The 12,788-nt window shown below is 35.9% G+C and overlaps 1 protein-coding gene across 3 annotated transcripts in view; it reads right to left on the bottom strand.

The window, feature by feature from the left end:
* The window catches only part of LOC111502243 (major royal jelly protein 9), a 64,048-nt gene that overhangs the window by 41,644 nt on the left and 9,616 nt on the right, over positions 1-12,788 (bottom strand). Inside the window, exon 1 of one of the 3 annotated variants that reach the window (XM_074175880.1) lies at positions 5,726-5,869. The exons of 1 other annotated variant lie outside the window; for it this stretch is intronic. In XM_074175880.1, the coding sequence (XP_074031981.1) occupies positions 5,726-5,753 (28 nt within the window). In that variant the 5' untranslated portion in view covers positions 5,754-5,869. Of the gene's footprint in view, positions 1-5,415; positions 5,537-5,725; positions 5,870-12,788 lie in introns of those variants that run through there. One more of the 3 variants, XM_074175879.1, reaches the window with a different exon arrangement.

Genomic DNA, 12,788 nt, shown 5'->3' with positions numbered 1-12,788 from the left:
TTTCTCCTCGCTGTGTGTGCTTCTTGTGCTCGGCAATGCGAACATTCAATGGCCTCTTAGTTTCACCAATATAGGATTGCGGAAAATCTATATTTGTGAAACTAAGAGGCCATTGAATGTTCGCATTGCCGAGCACAAGAAGCACACACAGCGAGGAGAAACCAGCAAATCAGGAATAGCAGACCATGTTTGGACCCATCAACACAACATCGAGTGGTCCCAAGCTGAGATCTTGCACAGAGAGGAACATTGGTTCAGGAGAAAATTTAAGGAAGCCGCATACATGTTGTCCAACAACGTATTCAGTCAGGCCAGCGTAGATATACGAATAATATGGAAACCCATCATCAAACGAAAAATGACCAACTCCCGCCAAAACGGTCATCTCTCACGGAATCAGTGAAGCGGAAAATGGAAAGTAGAGAAAGTGAAAGTATTTCAACGACCTATAAAATAGTCATCTCTCGGAGGAATCAGTCCAGTCATCACCCGAAGACGATTGTAGATACCAACAATCGAAACGTCGTGAACTAACGTGACTTGGAATCTCTACATTTTTTAATTTTTATTATTTTCTTTTTTCATTCCTTTAATTTTTATTTATTCAATTATTATATTTCTACTTGTAGATTATTTTACTATCATTTCATTTCAGGTTTATTGTTGCTTAATATAATTGTTATTTTCAACTATTCTTTTTTAATTATTTTTTTACTTGTTTCAGGGATTTCAAATCATTTTATATAGTAGACAATGGAAGTCCGAACTAGTGAAATGTCAACTTCAGTTTCAATAGAAATCAAACCCCTGAAAAATTGTGTCTGTGACCATTGAGACTCAAATTGCATTTTCGAAGAAACATACTTTTTTGTTTTTTCTTTGATGCTTATAGAATGGTGAACTTTCAACTAAATAAAAAAACAAGTCTCTATGAATGTGTCACGCAGACAGAATGTGTCTTTTCCATGGTTTGCCATTCATGGTACAGCCTAGCACTAGCGATGAAACTATGGGTGGAAAAAACCATATACTGTAGTATCACGAATGCTTTGTTTTCAGATTTTTGTTTCAGCTAATTATATACCTTGTGAAGGCTGCAGCGGGAGTCGAAAGATGAATTTCATTTGATGATCAATGTCGAAGCTCAATTCTGCAACAGACCGCCTTTGGGATTCTCGTTTGTCAATAATATTTGTGGTTTTTCAAGTCTTGTGCTAATGTCATAGATATCGTTTTCGACAGAGGAGATCTTTATGCTTACGTATTAGGTGGGTTGGAAAGTTCGTAGGCTAACACACAGATGGAGTGACTAGTATTAACCCTAACCTTCGAAAGACTCGTGTACAAATTTCACAGCATTCGGATTATTATAGTATAACAATTTTCAAGTGAAGGTAACTCATACAAATTGAACTGAGAGCTAACGGCAACAATGTTAAATGTTAGAACTAAATTCTTACCGGGGTCATTTTTATTGTCTTTGCATCGCCATTGTGAATAATTGAAAAGTAAGATGAATTCATAAAATTTGCCCCCCGTAACAAGATAGCTTCTGCATATCGATAGGATGTACGAGCGAATAAGTGAACCAGTTCGTTGAATACTTTGAAACATCGGTAAACTGATCAACACTTCGCAGGTCTCTTATATTTGCGTCCTAATAACTAGTCATTCGATTTGTTCATTATCAAGCGTTCTTATCTGCATAGGCGGAGTGTGGTCTGTTTCTTGTGAAGGTGGCTTTGTTTTGTATTTAATAAATATATTTCATTATATTTATTAAATATACTGTTATATTGATTACCTTCAAAATATAAGATAGAGTTGGCCGATATTTGTTTTTCAAAATACATTATCAAAGATTTTCATCACATTCACACTTTATTGTGAGATATTTAGTTGACCTAGTCATTAAACTCGGGTATAAATGTACGTTAAACTCAGGTATAACTGTCATTAATTAGTTCCTAGAATATTATTAGTTTCTAGGTAGATAGTAATATTTCAAAAAGTATAAATAAATCACAATGTATGTAGAATTCAGTTTGTTAGTGAACACGCTTGAAAAAGCTACTGTGCAGCGAAACACGTGTTGCGGATTTGTTAATCTGTTCTAGTGAAAATCTCACAATAAAGTGTTTTTTAAAATACATCAACTTTCTGTAGAGTGTACGAAAATTTCTAAAATACACTCCGTACAATGGAAGCTGTAGCTCAGTGTTCATTCCCAACGGGAATATCCGTGTCGATAATTGAATGTATTGTACGTGAAAAAAAGGTGACTGGGATTGTGCAACTCCAAAAGTACATTTGTCGTGGTAGAAAAAAATAGAATTGGACTAGCACCAGAAAAATTTTGTACGCTATATCATTCATTCTTTCTTTTTTGAGAATAAAGCGCCAACCCGAAATACTACTGTAACTAGTTATCGTCGAGCATTTGTGGACAGTTTATCAACAGGGTTACGCAGATCAACGTGTAAAGGGCAACGACTAATTGTCGCCCATATAGGTAGCGGGAGTGGCTTTTTAGACGATAGTGCACTAATTTTTTCATCCAAAAAACCGGGGGATTATCACAAAGACATGGACGCCCAACGATTAGAAGGATGGTTTGAATCCCTTCTTTCACGAGTCGAGCCAAATTCGGTAATAGCAATGGATAACGGTTCTCATGACAATCGATTAGTAGAACAGCTACCAACTATGACCACCAGAAAAGCAGACAATCAGAGTTGGTTAGGACAAAAAGGATTTCCATTTTCCGAGGACATGGTTAAGGCCGAGCTTATGAGTGTCATTGAACAGCATAGTGACAGATATCGCCAGCATGTGGTGGATAAAATAGCTCGTGCTGATGGCATCACCATTTTGAGACTTCCTCCTGAGCATTGCGAGTTGAACCCGCTAGAATGAATCTTGGCTCAAATTAAGGGTTACGTAGCTCGTGAAAACGTGACACATAAAATTTCTGATGTCCAACGTTTATTAGAACTCGCAATGGAACGGATACGGAAAGAAGATTGGGATAATGCTGTATCCCATGTGATCAAGGAAGAAGAGAAAATGTGGAGATTGGACGGGATGGTAGACACTGTTTTCGATCAAAAAATAATATATTTAAGTGTGACTGGGGATTTCTCTTCGGACGAGTCAATGGATTCTGAAACTTCATAAGCATAACATAGGTAATTATTTCTTTGCTTTTTAGTTCCCTTTCTATATGAAAGGAACATAATACTTATTTTGTAAATTTTTCTGTTTTTTGAAGTACTGTATTAGGCATAATAAGAAAATGTAATCAGTTTTACCATTGACACCAGGTAGCGCCACCTACTATTACAATTTTTACGTAATTACCTATGTGTTTAAATAAATAAAAATATTATTTTTGTATGCCTCTGCAAGTGCGACGTTGCTATTGAATCACCTTCTATTGAAAATTGTTATAGTATAGTTCGTGAGATAGAACACTTTGAGTGAGAAAACTCTTGTTAGTTTGAGAAGATGAATTTAAAGAAATTTCGTGTGTGGACGAAGCATTGCATTTTGGCTAAAAACAATACTGCTGAAGCCGAGGCTTGGCTTGATAAACATTATTTGGACTTTGCACCAAGAAAATCAACCGTTGAGAAGTGGATTGCTGAGTTCAAACGAGGTGAAATGAGCACAGAGGGCGATGCATGAAGTGGATGACCGCAAAGTGAAGTTGATCGACATAGCTGCTCGACCATAAAATACCTGAATTCATGAGTCGATATGTGACAATAGATGAAACATGGCTGCATCATTTGACAGCAGGATTGAAACGATCGTCATCTGAGTGGACAGTGTGTGGTGAACCGAACTCAAAGCGTGCAAAGACGCAACAGTCGGCTGACAAGATTATGGTATCAGTATTTTGTGATGCACATGGTAGAATATTTATCGACTTTCTTGAAAAGGGAAAAACCATCAACAGCGACTATTACTAGCGTTATGGGAGTGTTTGAACTGCCTGTAGATTCATTGGTTGAAAAATTACCACTTTCACTCGCGAATAATAAAAAACTCAAACAACAAAAGTCATTTTTCACCGGTAATACCTTCTCACATATAGTCAGTGGGCTACGTCATCTAACAATTCGTTCAGGCCAGTCTCAACTTCCTACACTGTAGGTTGATGGGCTAACACCTATCCGACTACTCCCTTGGCTAATACCACGAAGGGCGTTGAATTATATCCCACAGGTGTCAACGGAGTGTCTATCATCAACATAAATCGATGATTTTCGATAATTGAAAATCGAATTCCTTCAGAATAGTATTCCTCGACTTTATGTTGATGATAAACACTACCTTGCCCTGACGAGTGGCCAAACAGCCAGAAACCGGTCTGCAAGTGTGTTTCAACAACTAAAAATCTATTGCGGCAATTGTATCACCAATAACATATGCAGAAATAACTTCAGTGAAGATTCCTGCACTGACACCTGTCAGATTTAATCAAACGCCCTTCGTGGTATCAGCCAGAAAAGCGGTTGTTTTGTGACACGTGTCAGTTCATTAACCTACAGTGTAGGGAGTTGAAACTGGCCTGAACGAATTGTTTTTTCAGATGATTTAGTAAAACCTTCGCCAATCAGGACTAAACAAAAACGGCCTTCGCCGACTTCATCGAATACCTAGGACACAATTTCCATGCTCACTCATATAATCGACTTGTACTACATTGGCAAGAGGGCACTGATTCGAATGGCGCTTATTTCGATTAAATTGAATGAGTTTACTCTCAAGTAGACTCATAAACACACACAGAACTTTTGAAACAACCTAAAAGAACGTAGATCCGACATGTTATAAACATCGGTGACGTTTGGCCAAATTATACGAAACAATGGTCATTGACTGGACTATAAGATATTTTCCGAATTGTTGGGAAATCATTTCTTCAACCAGGTTTTGTGTATTAAAGTTTTTGGTTCTTGAACGAGATAAGCGTCATGATGTATGTTTTTGAAATTTTCAGAATTGGTAACGCTTGTAATATTTTATTTTTGTTCGACGTAGAATGATATTCGTTTCAAGACTACTATACTATTCTTCGAAAATAAATTAGTGCTAATATTTATTTGTTGATTCGTAAAAGTTGAATGACCTCGATACTCGATATGATACAGCAAATTAAGGAAATAGTAAACCGGCAACAAACGCTCATTAATAATTAAATTTATATAATTTCTGTTTCATAAACGTTTTGAGAAGCTGTTGAGAAATTTTGTAGTAATATTGAATTGATAAAATAAATTTCAATAAGTCCATTCTAATTCAAACTGTTAAACGATATTGAATGAACAGTTGTCTAGTCACACTAAACGACATCAACAAAATAATTAGCAGTCTCTAGGTAATTTTACTATCAAACACATTCCATACCTCGACTCTCTTCCATATTTTTGTTTTTTTCCATCTGCAATTCAAAAGATGTACGAATAACTATCAATAAAAAACACATTTCACACCACATCGTGACGCAGCACTATTCATCTAATAACAAATTGGAAAAAATATATCGTATAACAATATTCATAATAGCTAATTGAATAGTCACAAGAACAGAATGGATGCATTTGATTATTGCATTGTTCATAAACCCGGAGATACCTGTATATTACTTTCAAGATTAATAAAATGAATTAATATTATTGAATATCATTTTCCTTTCCTTTAATGTGAAGGATCTTACCTGGTGTATGCCAATACATTCTCACCATTAGCAATCACTCTTGGAAATGGCGTATATATTAACAGTCTACTTATACTGATAATCAAAAAATGCCGCTTATCACAATAATTACCATACTACACAAGGTGTGCCAAATTCAATTGAAAAACTAAGAACGAAAAGTTTAAATACGCTAACTTTTTTGCACATTCGAAGATATCTGTTCCCCACAACTGAAGATATATATCTATATATATGAAAGAAAGTGGTGTTAGTTACACTATTTCTAACTCGAGAACGGATGAACCGATTTGGCTGAAAATTGGTGGAGAGGTAGCTTAGAACTAGGAGATTGACATAAGATACTTTTCATTCCATTCGACCATGTTTCCGTGAAGTCACCAAGAAGTCACTGTAAAACGTGGTATAGCAAAAACGCATCTGACATGGAATAACAAAAAAAGGTAAATGACAGCTAAATGTAATTTTGTCAATTGTTAATGAAGACAATTGATGATGGAAATGGTGATTTATATTTCCTGGATGCCCCTGGTGGAACTGGTAAGACATTCCTGATGTCATTAGTTTTAGCTACTGTTCGTGCGAGATCCAACATTCCGCTTGCAGTTGCTTCTTCAGGAATAGCAGCCACATTGTTAGAAGGAGGCCGTACGGCTCATTCAGCATTGAAATTGCCTTTAAATTTTCAAACTATTGAAGAACCTACATGTAATATTTCAAAAAACTCCGCAATGGCCAAAGTTTTATCAGCATCGAAAATCATCATATGGGACGAATGCACAATGGCGCACAAACGTGCATTAGAAGCTCTTAACCGAACATTGAAAGATCTATGCAATGACTCGAGATTTTTTGAAAGTGCAATGATTTCACTGTCTTGCGATTTCCGCCAAACACTGCCAGTAATTCCAACATCAATGGCTGTCGACGAAATAAACGCTTGCCTCAAATCATCGAATCTATGGCGCTATATGAATTACTAACTACAAAAATAATGAATGGTTGAGTGAGCGAGCAATTTTAGCAGCTGAGAATAAAGATGTAGATGACGTAAACTACATAATTCAGAATGATATCATTGGAACAATGCATTCATTCAAATCAATTGACTGTGTAATAAATGAAGATGAAGCCACCAACTATCCAATTGAATTTTTAAACTCCTTGGATGTGCCTGGCTTACCACCGCACAATTTACGCCTGAAGGTTGCTCCGTAGTAATCATGCTTCCAAACATAAACATACCAAAACTTTGCAACGGTACACTTTTGTTGGTAGGTTAAATTGATGAACAATGTGATTTACGCGACGATACTCAGAGGAAAGTTTGAAGGTGAGGAAGTTCTCAATTCGAGGATCCCGGTGATCACAACTGATATGCCGTTTAAGTTTGAAAGACTTCAATTTCCAATTCGTCTCGCATTCGCCATGACTATTAACACATCACAAGGCCAATCCTTGAAAGTTTGTGGTCTGAATCTGGAAAATCAATGTTTTTCACATGGTCGATTATATGTGGCATGTTCACTGGTCGGAAGACCATCTGCGTTGTTTATACTTGCGCCTGATAATAAAATAAAAAATGTTGTGTATCACAAGGTGCTAACTGAAGAGTGCAACCTAATAAAGAATAATTGAAATACTTGATTAATGAAAAAATTAAATTATCAAAATCAAAAATGTGCTTTTTTGTTGCCTCTAAGGCGGAACAAAGTTTGCAGGGTCAGCTAGTATATTTATATTTTTCGCATCATCACAACTGGAGATCTTTGATGTTCTATTTTGTAATTTTAGGTTATATTGAAATAATAGATATATAGATCTTCATTGTGTAAAATGTTATACATTTTGTCTTCGGAGGGTGTCATGTTTATAAATACATAAAATGTTGAAAATATATAAAACATTGTTTTTTTAAGACAATATACCATTAACAAATATAGACTGAAGATTGAAAATAACATACAAAAAAAGCAAAAAAACATCAAAGGTAATAAAAAATGTACAAATATGTTATCAATAAAACAACACAATTTTTAACTTACTTGATATAAATCGTAATATACATCGTGGTATACCGAAAGACTGGAATACTGCAAAATACTGATTTTCTAAATTTTTTAGGTTCATTAATTGATGTTATATAGTTCGGTAAATGATTATATATGTGTCTACTTCCATAGATTTGAGACTGCGTGGTCAAAGATGATGTGAGAAGTGGAAGGGCAAGTTTTTTATCGCTACGCGTAGACCCTTCTGTATGGCTTTCAAACTTTTCATGTTCGTGAAGTAAGCAGACAGTCTCTAAAATGAATATTTCAAATATTGTTGATATTTCAGTCCTTCAAAAAAGTGGCCTACACGAGTCACACATCTTCAATTTCAATATTATTCTCAAAGCTCTTTTCTGGATAACGAATATACTCTGCATCAGGATCTGGCTACCTGAGCCCCAAAAAGGAATTTCATACCGGAAATGACTCCGTAAATGAATAGTATGCAGTTATTGCTGTTGAAAATCCGAGTTCATGAAATTCGACATTTATGGCAAAGCAACCAGAAGATAATTTTTTTTTAAAGCAGTAATTTGCGTATCAAATTTCAAATTACTGTCAATGAATATACCAAGAAATTTAGTTGAAAGCTTACTTTCGATTCATGTGTTCACCTAGTATTACTTGTTATAGGTCCCACTTGAATGTTATCAGATTTGTTTCAGAAACATTTACAGATAGCATTTTTTTATTTTTTCTAAATTTCAGTGGATAGACCGAGTCAAAGTACCAGGATCTTCACGCCAAAGTACCGTGGTGTCATCCGCAAACAAGGTAAATGCTCCAGATATATCAAGCTTTGCCATATCGTTAATATGTAGCAAGAATAAAATTGGGCCTAGGACTGATCCTTGAGGAATTCCGCGTACAATTTTTTCACTATAAGAAGTGTTGTTGCTCAATGTTATTTTTTGACTTCTACCATTCTAAGGCTGTGCCCCGGAATCCATAATGGAAGAGTTTTTGCAGCACGCAATCAAATGCTTTATAAAGGTCCAGAAGTACTGCCACCGCCAGTTCTTTATTATTTAGGGTCGTGTAGACGTTTTCGAAGAAATGAAAGATGGAGTCATCTGTGTTTTTTTTGTGTCGGAAGCCAAACTATATGGAAGCTATAATTTTCTGTTTTTCCAAGAAACACACTATATTACTTTTGACTAGTTTTTCGATGGTTTTTTATACGTTGATAAAATTGAGATCGGTCTGAAATTGCTGGGGTCATCAATGGCATCTCCATTGTAAAGAGGAATCACTTTTGCTGATTTCAAATCAGAAGGAAAGACGCCAGTAGTAAACGACGAGTTTATAGCTATTATTAAAGCTTGAAGAGCTTCATCAGACAATTGTAAAAACAACTTTGCTGATAGGTTGTCTTCACAGCGGAATTTTTGTTTTTTATTTCATTCATAACTAGTTAATGAAAATGAACCAGTCGAAATTGATAGAATATAAGAAAATGTCTGGAAAGAAAGGATATCGCTTTCTACTTTTCCATTTTCATACGAAAAGATGTTGGAATTTTTTGAAATTGGTTATTTTCTTTTTAGAATATTCTCACATTTGTTTGTACCATTATTTTCGAAAATTATTCTCTTCTATTATCTCCAATTTACAAAAAAAATGTTTTTGATGACATCATCTTATATAATCTTTCCCACCAACCGCTTTCCTGGAGACTTTGAATTCCACTAGATACTCGTCAGGACAAGAGGATTGTTTCGAATTCTTGGGGTTCTTGTTGAATACTCTTCGTGAGCAAAAAAATGGCAAAATCAATACTCCTGACAACTCTGGATTGAATGATTCCATACAGTCTATCTCGTCTTGTGTTTGTAAATCTTTTGCTGGAAAAATCCTCACTTGTTTACTTTGTAGTAAATGTTCAAGGTAGTAAACACGTATGTGAATTTCTGGATCTTCAACTAGTGTTTGCTGATATGACTAATAACCAGTGCGTGCAAAGCGTATTGCTAAATCATCTGAGAATGGAAATTTCAACAGGTGATCATCGACTGTATTTCTAAACATGCGCCAGACTAACTGTCTGTTATAAGAAAACAAGTATAGCTGAGACACCACTCAATCTAATAATAACACTGATGATCTTCAAACATGACTCAATCTCTGACGGAAGCAAGAAACTCTTTCGAAGGTTCGAAATACATGAACACTTCAATCTAGCAGACCACTATTATAATCTTCATGCAGTCATTGTTCACTGTGGTTCTGGCATTGAATCTGGTCATTATTACGTCTTGGTCAAAGACGAAACGGACTGGTTTAAGTTTGACAATAGTCGTGTCACTGAGTGTTCTGGCGATGTATTGAATTTATTGGAGCCTCTAGAAACACCCTATATTTTGTTTTATGGAAGAGAAGACATTGGCAGATCAAGATCTTCAGATGATGTGGTCCTGCAGGTTTTTCCGGGTTTTTCTGCAGCTGAAGAAGCAAATGCGCCACTGGAATTAATGAAGTCGGCCCGGGGCGCCAATTAATGTTTATTGTAGTTTTATAATTTTATGATTTGTATTGAAAAGTTTTCCTCCTCGAATCAATGGAGTAACGTATAGTATAGACAATTCCTAGAAGACTCATTAATATAGGATGAATGTTTGACAGTAAGACGAAGTATGTGGTTTATTGATACGCAACACCCCATAAGAATCAATCAAGTACCCCTCCTCGACGCCACTGGGATTTAAAATCCGTATCTAGTTTCATAAGGAGTCTCTTGATACTACTAGATTAGGTGAGGTTAGGTCCAAATTGGTCTATTCGACACTCCAACGCAACCCGCAAGGGTTTATTGTGGCTCATACCTACTCACACTCCACCCAATAAACCCAGCTTCTTTACGAAGCCAATTAGTTTGTATGGTGAGTGGTCTTTCAGGTCAGATCAAACTTCGAAGGGTGAATAAACGTCTTCTTGCCATTTATGTGTCCAATCTTTGTTTGGCAAGGCCTAAATCGATTCCAATGACAAGTTCTGGTCCGATGAAGCTGCTTGCAACACTCTCCTTTGCAAGGGAGTCAGTAGCCTTATTGTCTTCCAGACCACTATGGCCAGGAATCCAGACCAGAGACGATGTTTAGTCTTCCTATCGGGGAGAGTCATTTTTGGCAATATGCTACCAATTCAGACGTTGCCAACGTGAACCAACAACTGTCTGCTCTTGATATTTCCTTCTCACGGAGGACAGTAGTTCTTAGTTGACAGTTGGAGGCATAAATTAAGAGGGCATTTACAAAATGCTGTGACTTCCAGTGTCAACCAACAGTCTGTTGCACTCTGCATCAAATTGATTTGTGCAATTGGCAATGTGCACAAGTCTATATGCAGCCCATCTAGTCTCTCTCCAGAAAAATGTGGAGAGGAGGTAGATCTAGAAGGATCTCCATGGCCGCTGACGGCGTGGTACTGATATAACCACTGATAGCCAGACAAGCCTGTCTCTGTAAGCCAGAGAGCTTTGTCGTGGCCGTTTTCTGTAAAGCCTTCGGCTTGATACTACTAACAAGCACACCTAGTTTCAATGAAATCGGCGATAACTTTTGAGTTATTAATAAAAGAAAAATATTTTTGATGAAATTTTGATACTCCGTTACTCGGAAACGAAACACGGAAATACACACATCCATATGAACTTTTTTCATGAAGATTGTAGATTGGTTGAGATTTTTATTTCCATTCAACAGAAATCACTTCTGTACGTATTTCATGGTTATATCTACTCGTTTACAATATAATTGTCACTTCTTGAATTAATATTGATTTAACTTCGCATTTGTTTTCTGAGAACAATTAGCAAAGGTAACGTGAATTGACGAAATATTTTCTTTGAAGCAGTATTTGAATATTTTTGGGGTCATGAATTACATTACGAATGTTTGCTGTTTTTCATTTCGTGCATGTTTGAATGAAATAGGCATGTTGAAATATCAAGAAGTATTTTGTGGAAAGACAATTTTGGAAATTCTATAGAACAAAAATCTCAACGCGATAAACTTCAAAACTACCGATCGGATTTTCCAACGGTTTACATCAATGGACGCAATGATTCAAGAGAAAGGTTTAAAAAGGTTTACACCGGCGGAGATAACTAAGTGAAAGCTATTTTTGGTATTTCCCCTTTTGTTGTGGCTAGTGCTACAACAATTTTCATTTTGTTTTTTTCACTGCATCGGTTTTGATAATGTCTACCGCATTAGTATACGAAACGTCAGGCATTTTAACCTGCAGAGCACGGCCAAAAAACCCGAAAAATAGCTTTCATTTTTATAATTCATACTTATATTTTTTATGTGAATTGATTGAAGCACAACGATATTGTGAGAAGTCAGGGTTTTTGTCGAAAACGCTGCATAACACCTTTGAGATATAACAAAATAGTCAGCTACATATCTTTCATAGGTTTACGAAACTTATAAAAGTGTATATTTCATATACATTGGGCAGTACATGTTAAAAAAAATCCCTACAGTAGATTTGCCAAACGGTTTTCTGAAAAACAAATCTATAAATTCGACTATGTACTTGGAACCTACGAATGAAAATGAAGTAATTATTTTGATTGCAAATCTCAAAAATAACTGCTCCCCAGGACCAGATGGAATAACTGCTGAAATGATAAAACATACTCACACACAGATCATAAGACCCTTGGTACATATTATAAATTTATCGTTTCTTGACAATGGAAAGAATCAGCCGTAACACCAGTCTATAAAACGGGTAAAAAAAAATCAATTGAACAACGACAGGCCGATCTGTCACTAACAATTTTGCAAATATTTTCGAACACTGCATTAAAAAAAAGATTATTATCATTCTTTGATAAACATTCCGTCAAAACTAAACATCAGTACGGCTTTCTGAATAGATTATGCACTGAAAATGTTATTATGGACCTTGTTGGGAAGGCTGTCGATGCATTGGACAAGTCGAGGAAATGTTTAACCATATTCCTTGATTTGGCCAAAGCATTTGACACCGTATCCCATAGT

This window comes from Leptinotarsa decemlineata, unplaced genomic scaffold, assembly GCF_025532065.1.
Source record: "Leptinotarsa decemlineata unplaced genomic scaffold, Ldec_3_MD MMD2_tig00001393_RagTag_RagTag, whole genome shotgun sequence".
In the NCBI taxonomy this organism is placed as follows: domain Eukaryota; kingdom Metazoa; phylum Arthropoda; class Insecta; order Coleoptera; family Chrysomelidae; genus Leptinotarsa; species Leptinotarsa decemlineata.
The sequence above is the reverse complement of the archived record's forward strand: the minus strand, read 5'-3'. Positions and strand labels throughout refer to the sequence as shown.